Here is a 16,399-nt window from a genome sequence, read left to right as displayed (position 1 = left end):
AAACTGCCATAAACATTTAATTTATATATCAGTACCATACCCTCATTTTACAGACAGGAAAACTGAAACAAAGGAGGATTATTAAGGAGCACAAAACCATGTAATGAGGAAGTGGCAGTCACAAGATTTGAACCATGGATGATAAGATGCAGGGTGGATGTCAGGTCTTTCTTGTTGAGCAAATGCATGAATGTCTATCCTGGGTTTGACTACTTTTGTGATTTATTACATTTGTGTGATTTGAACAGTGTTGGGTATTATAGAGGTAAACATTAGATGACCTCATACACCAAGTCAGGATGTGCCATTACCTATCAGATAGCTTACATTATTATATTGAATTGTCAATATAATTGTCAAACAGCATGTAATATAGGGAGTAAATTCCAATTTTATAAATAAATGATTTAGAGCCTCTGAAGAAGTGTCCATATCTTGATCTATCTGCTCCAAGAACCTCATTTTCCTTGCATTTTTCATGTTTGGAAAAGATGGGACTTAAATCTAGGGCCTTCTAGGATGTACATAATTTAAACAGGAGGGGAAGTGGTGTTGATCAGTAAAAATGAACTGAAATGAATGAATTACTCCAAGAATATCAAAGTAAAATCACATGTAAAACTCTTATTTCATAAGACTAAAAAACACATCTCAAGAAATGAACTTAAATCAAATATATGCATGGCATACATTTATTAGATATTCTGAACAAATATTTTAGTAAAGAGACAATCCCATGTTTGCAGATGAGAAGATAATGTGATTGCTAGGTCAAATCTTCTGTAATTAACAGTTACAAATTGATGCAATCCTAATAAAGCTTCACCTTTTTAAAGCAATAAGGCTAGTCAAGATATTTGAAGATAAGAGTGTGATACAACTAGTGATCTAATAGTCAAACTGCATGAAATCACAGTAACTATTAAAGGTGGATTGGCAAAATGGCCTCAGGCAGAAACTTTGTATATATATATATATATATATATATATATATATATATATACAAAATTATATATATATAATTTTGATATATATTAAATGTGGCTTCATATAAATTGATGGAAAAAAGAATACACATTTAACCAGTACCATTAACTCCCTATTTGAAAATCCAAATTGGGACGCCCCGCCCCCTGAACACACAGTGTCCTAGAGAGCCAAGAAAAGAATTACATGCAAAAAAATTCAGATCTGTTCAATGATGGAAGATTATACAAGAATCTTAATTAAAGATTAAAGACAGTATTAAAGCCATACTTTCCTTCAATAAAGGGAAATTCCCTCGTAAGTGAAGTGAATACAGCATATTAAAAAGGATAGATCACTTTAATGTTTTTAAAGAAAGAGGCAAAGAAATGCTGCAAGGCAGCAGACCAGTGTACCAACAGTGGCTGCAGAGCCACTCAGGGGTGTTCTTTATCCTCCTCTTCATCTGCTATGTTCTGAATTTCTACTCATACCACATGATGCTTTTGCAACTGTGTGTGTGTGTGTGTGTTTGTGTGCGTGTGTGTGTGTGTGTGAGAGAGAGAAAGAGAGACAGAGACATAGAGAGAGACAGAGAGAGAGAGACAGAGACAGAGACAGAGACAGAGACACAGAGAGAGAACCAGAGATTTACAAAGCAAAGTCATAGGGTCTGAAGACTATAAGATGAAGCATCAGAGTGGCATTAGGTTTTTCTTTTTTAAAAAAAGTTTATTTATTTTTATTCTTTAATCTTTTTTTACAGTCCAGACTTCATTCCCCTCCTGGTCTGCCCCATCCCCAACTACTCCCCATACCTCCCCCCTGTCTCCAAGAGACTTTCCTCACCCCTGACCCCCACCCCACCTATCTGCTGAAATGGGAATTTTGAAGGAAAATTTGAATTTTGTTTATAGAGGAAGTATCTTTGATATGCTTTCAAGAAAGAAAACTTCACTATTCACCAACACTCTCATACAAACTTTCAAACCAACAATTTGTCCCCTACATGCATGATCTGAGATAGATAATTATGTAGAAAAATGCAAATGATTGGAATTAATCAAGCAGCCTTTTCTTTGTTTGGGGACTTGGGGATCTAGGTATAAAATAAGTTAGTCTTCTCAAAGTCTTTCAAGCTGGGTGTTTTGCCTGAAGATACACTCTTAATTTTATTTGCCACTTACCTGAGGTTTTGCAGCTTCTTAGACACCCTGGGGCATTGCTGGAAATTTCAACACCTGAAGGGGACACCTGGCACCTGCCTGAAGCACTTTCCATTTCCTGCCAGACACAAAGGAAAGAGTTATTGTAGACTGGAGAGCTCTTCAGTGGCTGATTTACAAGTGTCTCCTGGTGTGTCTGTCTGCAGGAGCTAGGGAGCCTTCAGCTCCAGCTACTTACAGTTAAATTACAGAAGTGAGAGAACAGATGATTCTCTGCAAAGGACCTTATCTTCTCATCTCCTCATCTCCTCTACCCCTTGTAAATGGCGAAGGTAGAGCTTCAAATTACTTCATTAGACCAATGCATCTATTTTACAGGTTCCTTACAAGCCTCCCGCAGAATCCATGAAACAGAATCTTTGGTGGAGATTCTTTTATGAGTTTATGATATTATCTCTCATGGAGACATCAATAGGTATACATACTAAGCTACAGTGTTCCAGCTTTATGAATAATCTATTTATAGTCTGGTTAGTTTTGAGTCTTTTCACACACGTTTGCCTTTTTTTCTGCCACTTTCTCTGTTTTATCTCAAATGTGTAGTTGAAATTCACAAGCAATATTCTGTCGTGGACCAGGAAAATGCTTAAAATATTACAGAGATGTGTACCACCTATAGAGTTTATTTTGAAATAAGCTTTTAGCCTTTTCATATTTGATAATATTCATTAGTATTTCTTTGAAACTCATATTCTTGAACTCTTGTTCTAATGCTTTCTATAAAGAACAAGTTCAGCCCATCTCTAATTACAACTTAGGAGTCTCAGTCACATAGCACTGGTGTGTTAAACACTAATTCAGAAAAGAAAGGCCAAAGCCTGGGGCTGCATTGAGCAATATTTACTATTGAAATTCAGCATTTACAGCATTCCACGATCCACTCTAAGCTGTTAAATCCAGGATAATGGTCACTAAATACCGACTAAAGAGGTTTGTAAGCACCTGGGCCAGAGTGAAGGCTTACTTAGCAAAGAACTGAGTGAGCAGCTGTAGTTTGCAGATCATAGTTAATGCATAGACTTTCTGATGGGCCCGATGGAGTGGACAAGGCTGAGAGAAGGGACAGCCCAAGTACAGAGGTCATCGTTGACGAACAGCTTTGCCATCATAAGGCCCAGGTTTAGAGAGTTTTCTGAATGTGTTCAAGACCATACTTCACAATGATTGACTGTTGGTGCGTCTCTCTCATAGCTGACTGCTCCCTTTTGTCAGCTTGTTTTTTCTGCCCAAGCTTAGGGATCAAGTTTTCATTCCTCTGTGGTGTGTGGTCTTGCACCCCTTATGTGTATCTTAGCGCTCAGCAGACGTTTCTATGTCTCATGTTTCTCTCTAATGTTCACTCTATTGGATCTCTGAACTCAGTGCACACCCAGGACAAGATGACCTACGTGGGTCAACCTGACAGCAGTCGCTCTTCAGAGAACAGCGTGGCTCTTGACAAGGTTTCATACTGGTGTAAACATTCCTGTACTCCACGAGCACAGCCTCCGGTTGCAGTGTTAGGGAGAGCATGTGTGAAGCGTTGCTGTTGTGGTCGAGGTAGCCACAGTAAGGGCTGAGGAACTCTTGTGGAATTCAGAATGGCTTTTCAATTCTCTCCCTGATGCATTTATTCATTGCAGGCTCTCTCATCCCCCTCACAGTTTTCTCAGCAGCAACTTTGAGGAAATGGTTTAATTATTTAAAACACTTGCTGCATACTTAAGAAGACACCAGGGAGGAATGTTAGAAAAGAAACAATTTTAACATATAAATTTGGAGTCTGAGATGATCACCAGCCCAGTGAAGACAGTAGTAATAATAAAAATAAAATGCAAACCTCTAGGTGTTTGGTTTCCTTTGAGTCAAACAACTGATAGGCTTTCTTTCTTCTATCCGCTTGCATTTACCTTTTCGCCTTGGTGTGAACACTGTTTACATTGTAATTTATTGAAGCATTGCATGTCTAATTTCAGGAGAATGAACACAACCTTCTGAAATTACAATTTTACTAAGCCAAACTCTATCCTCAAAAGCGTGAAATGCATAGAAAGCAAAATTGTGCAACAATAAATGTTTATCCCAAAACTAAATTCCTGCCCAACTTGTCACAGGAACTCAATTTTAACATACACAGCATTTTGTAAATTTGAGCTTTTTTTTTTTTTCTTTTACGAAGAAGCAATGAGCAATGAGACTGTGTTGGAGCAGAACTAACTTTTCTTTTACAAGAGGATTTCAATTGTGTTTTACTGCATTTTCTTTTAAAAAAATTCTTTTTGTTTATCTGTTTGCCTGATTGATTTCTAAAGGGAGAAAAAAAGAAAAGGTATGGCATGTGGTGGGGGCAGTATCTGGGAGGAGAATGGGGGGAGAAACTAAGATGAAAATATATACATTTTCAATAAAATAAATGTTTCTAGTAAAATAAAAATAATTTTATTGAAAATTATTTTCAATAAAAATGATTTTTTAAAGAAAGGAGCAATACACAGCAAGATGATATAGCTAAGAATGTGAGAGAGCTGATCTTAGGTTCATGTGTTATCATTCGGGCCCCACGCACACACAGATGTAGACTCGGAAGTCTGAGATGTCCTTACTGAAAGCATCAATCTTGCTCTACAATTCGTGAGGCTGACTTCATCCCCTATTGTGCGAGAGAGCTTTGTTGCTGTATGTGGTTAATTTTAAGCCATGCACTAAATAAAACATGTTACAACTTTACAGTGACATTTTAAATGGATGGCTGACAGCCTTTGACAATATTTAGTGCTTTACAGTAATACATTAACGCTAACTTTAGAAACCATAGCATAATGAAATTTTATAGCCAATTAAGCTTGTGAGTCACTGTCAGCTTTCTAAACTCTAGATGAACGAGAGAATCATCAGATACAGGAAGGGAAGAACCAACTCTAGAGGCTATAAAATCCTGAACATTACCACGAGAGTCACACGTTAACAGAGAAAAACATGCAATGTCCAAACAGTCAGAGAAGAAATAAGCTATTTATTTTTCCAGAGTTTGAGATGTGTTTCAGACCGTTTGGTACCACGTTCTTCTGCTGACTACAGAAAAACGCTTTATTGTGTCTGCCTATTCACAAGAGGCTCCCTGTTAGTGGGCAGCCTTCTCTACTTTTGCTTTAAGAGGTAGAAAGGGCCAGAAGTAGTGTCCTACTGTAATCCTGGGACTATGGAGGCTAAGGCAGGAGAATCATGAGTTCAAAATAAGCCTGTACTACATAGGAGACCTTATTTTGAACTTACCACTTCTCGAAAAAGTTGAAAAGAAAACGATGCAAACTTGAACGTTATCACTCTGCACTCATACTGAGTCTTACTTCTGGCTAAGGACATAAACGGTTGGAGTAGTAAAAATCCAACCAAGTCCATTTAATAAGATTCTCTGAGCCAGGCAGTGGTAGTGCACGCCTTTTATCCCAGGACTTGGGAGGCAGAGACAGGCAGATTTCTGAGTTAGAGGCCAGTCTGGTCTACAGAGTGAGTTCCAGGACAGCCAGGGCTACACAGAGAAACCCTGACTAGAAAAACCAAAAAAATAAAATAAAATAAAATAAAAAAATTCTCTGACACATATGAATGCATAGGAATCCATTTTGCATATACGAAGCTGGATCACACTGAAAGAATGAACATCAGACAGCAAATCCACTTCGTCTCTCCATGCCTTTGTATTTGTTTGTCAAGACCTTGCATATAAATCTGTCCTAGTTACTAAACAGAGAATGTGGGATTACTCTATAGACTATCAGAGCTTCCAGTGGCTTTAAAACAAAATTGTAATACATTATGTACAGAAAGTAAGGGGATATTTTAAAACTATATTTATGCTTTGTGTGTGTGCATATATTTGTGTGTGTACATGTGTTTTCATGCACAGCAATGTAACAGGTCCAAAGGAAACTCCACTATTCTAAATTCTGGCAGTTAGACAAAGCCAGCATTCCATAAGAACTTGTGAAGCCATTTTCCTCTTCCAAAGGAGTTATTTCCTTACCATTGGCATAAGGGACAAATGGCTATCTGTGGTGCCTGTTAGCTAGCATCCCCCTCTAGCCTATAACCCTGTTACGTTGGCTATACGCTCTGTTGGCTCTCTTTCTTGCCTTCTCTTGGTCCTCTCTCTATCTACCCCTCCCTTCCCTCTTTCTCTCTACTCTGCTCCTGTTTCCCTCCTGAGCAGGTCCAATCTGGTCACCACAATCAGTCTACTACTTTCTTTCTCTGCTTTGGACTCTTCCAATTGCCTCTGCCTATTTGGTCCCTCCTATCTACAATAAAGACCTATCACGTAATCATAGTTTGGAGCTCTTAATGCTGCCAGTATATATATTCTGAATATGTAGATATAAGTATATGGGTTTTTATGTGTGCATGGAGGGCAAGGGTGACTTCAGATCTCCTACACTTTGCACCATAGTTATTGAGACAAATTCTGTCACTGAGTATTAAGTCCACTAGTTCATGTAGGCTGGCTGACTAGTGAACTCCAGAATTTGCTTTCTTCTGAGTCTGCTTCAGCAACACTGGAATTACTATTACATGCTACAGGTGCCTGCTGGGGATCCAGTTTGAGTTCCTTGGCTTGCACAGAAAGCTCTTTACCAACCATCCTGTCTCCTCAGACCCTGTTCATCTCATGAGACACTGTGTTGCTCATATTTTCCTTGAACTTGTAATCCTCCTGCTTTAGCCTTCTACATAGTGGGATTATAGGTATGCACTCTTACAAATGCTAACCAATTAAAAAGTAAACATATTCAAGTAAGTGTAACTTTGAAATATAATTTTTTGGTGATGGAAAATTTCAAAATGCCTGCATTTTTTTTGTGGCCATTAATTGCTTTAAAGTCATTTGGCTTAATCATTTTCTGTCTGTTGTAAGGTTTATAACCACCATCAGCCTGTAGCAGTGGACAAAGATATCCCTTAAAGTCAACAAAAGAAAAAGAAAACAAATACATTGAAACACTAACAGAGGTGGAATAAGAAGGAAGGAAGAAGAGGAGGAAGATGTGCAGGAGAGAAATGTGCTGAGACCAGTACGCACAGCTTTACATGGAAGAAGACACATTCCTATTGAAAACATTCCCTCTGTTGTTAAGTGTGTCTGGGCCTTCAACCTTTCCCTCCATGCCCACCACATCTGTTTTTTTCTTTCTCTACTCCTCTTGTACCTTCAGTTTCCACCCTGTAAAGAGGAAAATAATTACTTCCTCATGTTTTCTTAATAACAGATCCTTCATGTCTTTCTGGCTTCTGCTTGAAATCAGCTCTAAGCCTCCCTCTATGTTTAAAAATATGATAGGAGGTCTAAAGGTTAAAGAACAGGAAGTTGTACAGTTACCAGTCTTTACACATTTTATAAATGAAGAGGGAGCCTACCATAAACTAAAGCCATTTTAAATTCATCTATAGAAAGCATGCATAACATACTTCTGTCAACTTTACTCGTGAAATAATGAAGTGTAACAACTGTCTGTGCAGGTTTTGCCTTTGGCTGGGTATTACAAGCAATCTAGATGTTTTTCTTTCAAGAATATAAGTTACAGGTGAATATTACCATTCTTGGAGAGACTTCTTGACTCTCTGTGACTATTTACATCCACTGGAGATCTGGAACAGTACTCCACACAAGCCTGAATGGTGACTCCATGCCCTCAGCTCTTCATCTGATGAACAAAGGGGAGGAGGAGGAGGTGATGAGATGCTCTCCTAGTTGCCCTCTCATGAAATAATTCTCTTCATACTGCAGTAGCCCAACAACCCCTGGGTCAATTTCTATTTCTGATTTTAAGATTTGGTAGAGAGTAGTGGCTCCCAAAATACAAGTCCCCAGACCAGCCTGGAGATGTAACAGTTTCCTGGGCAGCTTTTGAAATAACAGATTCTTCTTGTCTCCATCAGAGGAGATTTGAGTCCTGTAAAACTAAGGTGGCACTGAGTGTCTGTCCCTGTATTGCTGAGTGAGCTTAGAAGCAGCAATCTCACGCCTACTGAACTTCATGTTAATTTATCAAGCTCAGTGAATCAAAATCTAGGAAACATTCAGTCACCGTCCATGAGTCAGTCAATCTTTTTTTTTCTCTCTCTCTCTCACTGGCTTTCATACCCTTTATTTCTTCAGCAAATACTATGACTTTTCCAAGCCTGCTCAGATCTTGGTCTTTAATTCAGAGCTTACCAGAGTAGCTGATAACCAGATAAGAGGCTGAGAAGAAAGAGCCAATTTTTTTTTTTTTTTAGCTGTCTTTCTTTAATATTTATTTATGTATTTTGGACTTTGTGGTTCAAACTGTGACAGATAAACTGAGGCAGACCTGAAAGACTTGCATCATAGGAAGCCTGACGAAAGTATGGGCTTAGTAGTATCATCCTGGCATTCAAGACATGAAGAGGACACAGAGGAGTGGAGGGGAGATTGGTCCCATATCTGCATGAAATGTGTCTTAGATCAAGTGTTGAGGGACCGACCACTGTAGCCTTGGAGACGCCCTTTGTGAGAGCTGGCTATACTTCCATCTTTGTGCTTCTAAACCTGCAATATCCTCAGAAGGAGGTTTTAGGAAAGTACCTCTTAAGGCTTTAAATCATCAGAATGTGATTTTAGACCAAGTCTGACTTGGTCATATTATTTGTAGAGGCAAAGCAACTGCAAATGTAAGTCTGGCAACCAAATGACAAAAATAGAAGCTGTACAATTCTTAATTTCTAAGACATTATTTTTTCCAAATGATTTTAAGTGATTTCTAATTTGCTGTAGTAGTTTGAATTGTATAGCCTATGTTTTTGATTATGCTATATCTAGATGCAAGTATTCACAGTATTGAGTATGTATAGACTCCAAGGTTGGGAGAAAGGATTCTTACTTAGTTTTGGAGCATGTGCATTGGGGATATTAAGAAAGGAAAAAAATCCATGTATGAAATGGAGGTGCAGACTTTATCATTGTGACGTAGTTCGGGGTCCAGAATACCAGTTAATAGATTCTAAAGGAATAGAGTGCAAGGAGATGACTGAAAACAGGGGGAAAATGTTTAGTGACCAGATGAAAAACAATTAAATAAAAAATGTTAACCGACTTTATTACAGGACAAAGACCCCAATAGTAACCGTTTCAAACTAACCCTTTAAATTTGGAATATATCTCAATCTCTGTCTCTGTTTCTGTCTGTCTGTCTGTCTTTCTGTCTGTCTGTCTGTCTGTCTGTCTGTCTATCTATCTATCTATCTATCTATCTATCTATCTATCTATCTATCTATCTATCTATCAGTGTTAGGATAGTAAATATTTATTGTATTTAAAGATTATTTATTGCCCTTTACTGGGATCCATTGACAAGTATGAAGTACATTGTTTTTGTTTCATATGAATAAGGTTTGGGGTGATAGGTAGTATTTTCTAATTTGTAGTAATTCTTTCATATTTTTGTTTGTTTGTTTGTTTTTTACACATACCCTAAGTGCTGGAAATTTAGAATTTTTTCTCCCAGAAGAGAGAACACTGAGTTTTCAGTCTGAAACTTAGGGATGTTTTCACATCTGTTCTACGGGCTCTGTGACTGCCATTTCAAAAGTCTCAGTTTGCTTACCTGCAAAATTAGACAGCTGGTTTGCAGCTGGTGTCTAACTTATTTTTCACTTTCAGACTCCATGCTTATATTGTACTTTAAATGATAAACATCAACCTACATACTGCCAAGTTAGCGGCCTTAACTCTGCCTAAACATGAGTACAATTATTCCCACTAACATTCATTTGGAGAGACCTACATCTCTTTAATAGAAAGTTAAAAGAGAAAATTGAGTTCAAAGAGAAAATAAATTAAATGATTCTTTTCAAGATATCCAGAGTCACTTCAGCGAACTTTATCATTTAATACTTACAAAATTTCTTCTAAATACAGCACGTTCAAAACAAGAATTAATATGAGATAGAAGGACACCCTGCATTACCCCACTAATACAGTGTTCTCTGGAAACAAGAGTAGATGAAAAGAATTACAATTTACAGATTTTAAAAAGATCATAGTGTTACCAAAATGTTATATAATTAACAAAAAGTAGAATAAGATGTGATTTGAGAAGGAGGTAACAGGGATAATGGTCATATATTATTTTTCTTATTACTTTTCGTATTTCATGCTGCTAGTTAAGTAATTTTTTTTCTCTTTCTTTATCCCAAGTATAAATAGCTCACTTTGTAAGGGCAGGACTAAGATAATGAAAAAAGTACCTCTGTCTTCCTAAGTGTAAAGGATACCAATCACCATGCTGAGCTATTTGAAATCCAGTACTACACACTGATAGTGTTTCTTCTTCCTTGCAGGGCTGGAGCGAATTGCAAGGGATTCATCTTATGAACAAGAAGGAAAGGTTCAATTTGTAATTGACGCAGTGTATTCCATGGCTTACGCACTGCACAACATGCACAAAGAACTCTGCCCTGGATACATAGGCCTTTGCCCAAGAATGGTCACCATCGATGGGAAAGAGCTACTGGGTTACATCAGGGCCGTGAATTTTAATGGTAAGTCGCAACTTTATTTTTATCTCAGCATTAAGTGACAGGGAGTTTCACACTCCAATCGATAGAATATGTTTGGACGCAGTAGAAATCCGAAGATGGGAAGAACGGTCTGCTTAGAAGTGTGAAAATTTCCACCTGCTTCTCAATCTCAAACATATTTGAGTACTGCCCTTAATCTGTTCCTGAAAGAAACAAAAGTTAAAAATAATTCTCAATCAATCAAAACATTCTACTTAAATACCACTGTTTCAGAAATCACTTAGAAGGCTCACTCAGAATCAGTCAATAGTGCAAATTCATCAAAAAGTCTTTTTGCTCATGACATTATTAAGTGTAGAGCTTATAGTAATTTGTTTTTAAACTGATATTAAGCTTTAAAAACCCTAAGCTGATGAGGAAAAATGGATGAAGCTTCTTTAATAATCTGAGACTGTTGTCTTTTTATGTCTATTTTTCCTTGTATTTCTTCAATGATTTAGTCACATGGTGGTAAGGAGTTGAATGGCACATTGCCAATGGTATTTTCTTACTGTAGAATCAGAAATTGTGCTTTTGTGACTGTCATAAGAACACAACGCAGAATATATTGGATTCATGGTCTTTGGGTGTGAATAACTGACTGCTTGTTTGAAATGATGGAGTTACTGAATGCTGTCCTTTTATAAAAGAGGTAATGGCTGGTGCCTATGACTTAGACCATCATTTCAAATAAAATGATAGAATGCTTTGAGCTGTCGAATTCTTTCAGTTTTGGCTGTAATACACACAATGGACATGCCTTCAGGCCATGCACAGTGTCATACTGTCTATCACAATACACTCTGGTGACCTCAGCTGCCAGCCCTTCTCAAAACAGCACAAGGTCATCTTCCATTTAGAATTCAAGTGGGAACACTGTCTCTTGCTTTGTACGGGCAATGTAAGGAATAATTTGGTCTGTATTCAGTACAGGACATGATCTTCTCTAGCATAAATTTCTAGACTCATTCTAGAGCATTAATTCTTTTGTTAATATAAACACTAAGGGGAGTTTGAAAATAATTTTCATGCAGCTACAAAATTGAACAAAAGAAGACTGTTACAATGTAAGTTATTTACTCTAATGTGCAGTTAGGGAACACTGCATTTCTACAACAGTGTTAGGAAGTGGGAAGACGAATGCAAATGAGCAGATTTTTCTCAATAACTGAAGCTCACCTTTGAAAAGGAAATACTTTGAAGAAACACTCAATGAATGCAATTTAAAGGTGAATTACTAATTTTACTTTTTATCTTAACCATGCATCAAGAGCTAACCCTTCCTGATGGCTTCAATTATTATACTAACCTCTAATGTAATGGTGCAATTATGGACTATTAGAGAGTGTCTTAATGTCTAATGGCTGGTAAGACAATTTGCCTCTGGACTCCAATGATCCCTCAGTTCTTCAGTCCTCCTTTTATAGGCTAACTTATTTCTATATCTTATGTGTGTTCAGCCTTTTAATAGATGCTAACAGTATCTTACAAGTAAAATAGACAAAACAGTCAGAGGATTTTGAGCTTATGAGAAAAGGTATTAACTGAATAAGTACAAGAATCTATAATGATATAAAATGCAATGTGTGCTGAAAGAAAAGAAAGTCATATTATAAATATAGTTTCTATAGGAGAGATTTTGTCTACAGAAGAGAGAAGCTTGAAATAAGGATGAAGCAAGGACATCTTCATGTAGACCAGGTGTGGTCTTGTGAGCTGTCCTAAGGCTTGTTCATTTGGATTGAGGGGAAACATACTGACTGTTCATTTTACTTAGAATCTCTGTATTGAACCACCTATTAATTCTAATTAATCAATTAATTAATTAATTTGTAAAAACATTTTATTAGCTATTTTCTTTATTTACATTTCAAATGTTATCCTCTTTCTGCATTTCCCCTCCAAAAACCCCTACCCCCTTTTCCCATATTGATGTCAATATGAAACAGCTTGGTAAAATTATTAAAAAGAAGTCATTTTTCTTTGTTGTAGCCACTATTCAATGTTCAAATGATCATTACTAAATACTTTGATTCAATGGGTCAATTTGAAGATGTTGAAGTTGTTTTTAATAACTTGAAAGAGCATTTTGCATTTCACTGATACAGGGAGTAAAACTGTACAAAATTAGTAGTTCCTTCGTAAAGATCCCTTCTGTATTTGACTCCTATTGTGCCATCAGCAGTGACCATAAATCCCACGCTAAACCCTGCAGTCTAAAACCCTGAAGCTGTAAATGAATCCAAGAAGAAATACATGAAGGGTTTGGCTGGGCATGAAGTCCACAACTTCCTTACTGATTTGATATTTTGGTCATGAAGAGGGTGGGGAGGGGTAAAGGGGTGGAGCGGTGATAAGAGGATCTACTGAACTAAGGAGAAAACTTTCCATGTGTGCCTAGAAAATGGGCACCATATAGCCACTGACCCTTTAAGGAGCTTCTAAGGACAGCTAGTGGAACTAAAGACAGTCTTGATATTCCTCATCATTTTAACCCAGAAATTCTTGTATTAAATGACTGAAACATTTTATTTGTGAATAGGATGTTTAGAGAACAGAATTGTAAAGACTGTATGTGCAAAGTTTCTTCACCTCATATTAGTAGAAGGCAAAAGGAGAATTCTCCTGTCCTCCCTGAAAACCCCTCTCATGAAACAACCAGCTGATTATATGGATGCAAAATGATCAAAGAAATGGCTCCACTATAGGTGCAAATTCTGTCAAATAGTATTGCTCATTTGGTTGCCAGAGGCCCATGAAAAGCCTCCTTTTAAAAATAATTTCATAGAACATTCCCTTTTGAGATCACTTAGAATTCTTCTTCATTGTATAGATCTTATTGCAGGTCTCTTTTAGGTTTTGATTCTGTTGAAAATGCATAGTAAGCCCTTTATTTTCATTTCTAAATCAGTATTTTCTTCCTCATTAATACTCTCATGGTATACTTTTATTTGAATAGCCATATAAATGCCTTTGAAAATCATGAACAGCCAAGGTATCACATGAATCTCAAGAAGAAGGAAGATCAAAGTGTGGATACTTCGATCCTTCTTAGAGGGGGGAACGAAATACCCATGGGAGGAGTTACAGAGACAAAGTGTGGAACGGAGACTGAAGGAAAGGCTATCCAGAGACTGCCCTACCTGGGGATCCATCCCGCATACAGTCATCAAACTCAGACACTGTTGTGGATGCCAGCAATTGCTTGCTGACAGGAGTCTGATATAGCTGTCTCCTGAGAGGCTCTGCCAGTGTCTGACAAATACAGAGGTGGAGGCTCTCAGCCAACCATTGAACTGAGCATAGGGTCCCCAATGAAGGAGCTAGAGAAAGGACCTGAGGAGCTGAAGGGGTATATAGCCCCTTAGGAGGAACAGCAATATGAACTAACTAGTACCCTCAGAGCTCCCAGGGACTGAACCACCCAAAAAAGAGCACACATAGAGGGACCATGGTTCTGTTTTGTTTTTTGGACTTTTTAAAGTTTGAATTAGTGAAATCATGCAATTGGTTTGGAGAGAGAATCTCCTGCTTTATAAGACAAGGTGATAAAGTAGCTCAGGAAACTGGATGCTGGGATCATCGGAGCAAAGTCCTCTGCATATACATTATAACCAATTGTACAAATTGGTGTTCTCCTGGGATTCCCAATAATGGGAGTGGGTGTGTCTCTGACTCTCTTGTCTGTATGTAGGACCCTTTTCCTCCTATTGGTTGCCATGTCCAGTCATGACATGAGGGTTTGTACCCAGTCCTGTTGTATATTTGCTAGTCACTGGAAGTCCTTGGGGAGCCTGTTTCTTCTTCTTCTTCTTTTTTTTTTTGTTTATTTTGACATTTTATGGGAAACAGAAGTTTATTGGGAGAGAAGGAACTGGGAGGAATAGAGGGTAAAGAAACTATGGTCAGGATATAATGTATGAGAAAAGAATAAAATATAAAAAGTTGTTCTAGCTGAAACTATAATTAAGTACTGCTACTTAAGCAGCAGTTTAGATATACACACTAAGTTTAAAAGTTCATTTATTTTATAGTGTATTTTAAGACTGAGAATGTAATGAACATGCTAGAATTTAGGATGACAGACTTTAAGAATTTCAGAAGTGAATTATTCTACTACAAATAGCTATTTAAAGATGAAGCATGTAATTAAAGTACTAAACTAAAACTTCCCACTTGACAACAAAAGCATAAGCTACAATAGTAGTTTTATTGATTTTAGTCAGATTGATTTCCCACATTGCTGGAACATTCATTCCTGGATCTGTATTGTAAGCACGTTCTGAATCCTGGCATCCTTAGAACTGTTCGTGTCTCCATCCATGTTTTGCCACTTTTCCTTTATACCTGGCAAAGACTTGCCTTTTAGGTTACTTTTATTGCAGCTATTTGAACAAAACGATCTTTTTATAAATTTTTAAAACTCTAAGATCTATCAAAAGAAAAACATAAAGGCGGAAGAGTTCAGATTTTATTTTTTTTTGAAATTCAAGCAACCATGTCTATTTCTTACTCCAAAATGATAAAATATTAATTCTCTACATCTTGTATAGAATCAAAGATTTTCCAGAACAAAAGAACCATAGTTAGCATAAGAAGCATTGGGTAGAATTTCAGAGATGCCTCTTCTGTGAAGCGTTTTAGATTGTGAAGTATTTAAGAAAAGAGATAGTTCTAAAAACATAACCAGCTCTCTATCTCTGTTAGCTGTTCTTATTGTACTGACTTTTCCTACAATTGATCTACAGAACAACACAAGTACACCCTACCAGCTGGGATTCAGTTGCTTTTGTTCCAGGGCTTGCCTGCTCACACACACACACACACACACACACACACACACACACACACACACACACACACAATTTATATGATATATATTGCTTATTTGGCTATAAAGTTTCAATTCCAACTTTGAGACTTTTGAGTCTTAACAATCTCAGATCAGACAGCAGATGCTTTTCCAAAGCAAGTGGAACATGCTTAATTGTCATGGATGTTTCAAGGTTCTGCAAAGCAGAGATAGGCAAAAATTTGGTCTCCGAATCTTGTGGCCTCATTGGGTGACAAGCATTTGTTAGGTGGAGGGAGACACAGTTAGGAGTATGTGGGGTAGTGAGCAGTTCTGACAGCCGGAGTCCAGTAGAGCAGAGCCACCTCAGAACCCCGGAGACCCACTGAGTGAAGTAATTTGCTCATGAGGGATGTTAGGCATTCGGTGAATTGCTCCTGACACCAATGGCTCAGATTTCAGCCCAGACCCCTCACAGCTGCCCTTGCGGGAGATGTGTGCTCTATCAGGCAGACACTGCCTCAGACTCCTAGCATTCTAGCTGGACCTTACACACAGTCATCTGACCACAAGCCAGGCATGCCACGCCCCATACAATAAAAGGGGTGGCTTCCCCCCCTCACTCTCTTACTCTCCTACTCCTCTCTTACCCTTACCTTACCCTTCCTCTCTAACTCTTACCCTCTTGCTCTCTCCTCTCTGCTCTTTATTCTCGTCTCTACCTTTCTCCCTCTCCTTCTTTTCTCTCTCTCTCTTTTCTTCCTCTCCTTTGTTCCTCTCTTCTTAGCCAGCATATCCTTCCTATAATAAAATAACTCATTCATACATTGCCTCCTTTTTAATTAAGGCGCCATGCAGCAAA

General features: G+C 37.8%; 1 protein-coding gene and 1 pseudogene across 11 annotated transcripts in view; one reads left to right on the top strand and one right to left on the bottom strand.

The window, feature by feature from the left end:
* The window catches only part of LOC116098443, a 44,553-nt pseudogene extending 39,019 nt beyond the window's left edge, over positions 1-5,534 (bottom strand).
* The window catches only part of Grm8 (glutamate metabotropic receptor 8), an 804,058-nt gene that overhangs the window by 488,428 nt on the left and 299,231 nt on the right, over positions 1-16,399 (top strand). For all 11 annotated transcript variants that reach the window (XM_031381309.1, XM_031381308.1, XM_031381310.1 and 8 more), the window contains one exon: positions 10,527-10,727. In XM_031381309.1, coding sequence (XP_031237169.1) covers positions 10,527-10,727 — 201 coding nt within the window. The remainder of the gene's footprint in view (positions 1-10,526; positions 10,728-16,399) is intronic.

Source organism: Mastomys coucha, unplaced genomic scaffold (genome assembly GCF_008632895.1).
Source record: "Mastomys coucha isolate ucsf_1 unplaced genomic scaffold, UCSF_Mcou_1 pScaffold20, whole genome shotgun sequence".
Classification (NCBI taxonomy): domain Eukaryota; kingdom Metazoa; phylum Chordata; class Mammalia; order Rodentia; family Muridae; genus Mastomys; species Mastomys coucha.
The sequence above is the reverse complement of the archived record's forward strand: the minus strand, read 5'-3'. Positions and strand labels throughout refer to the sequence as shown.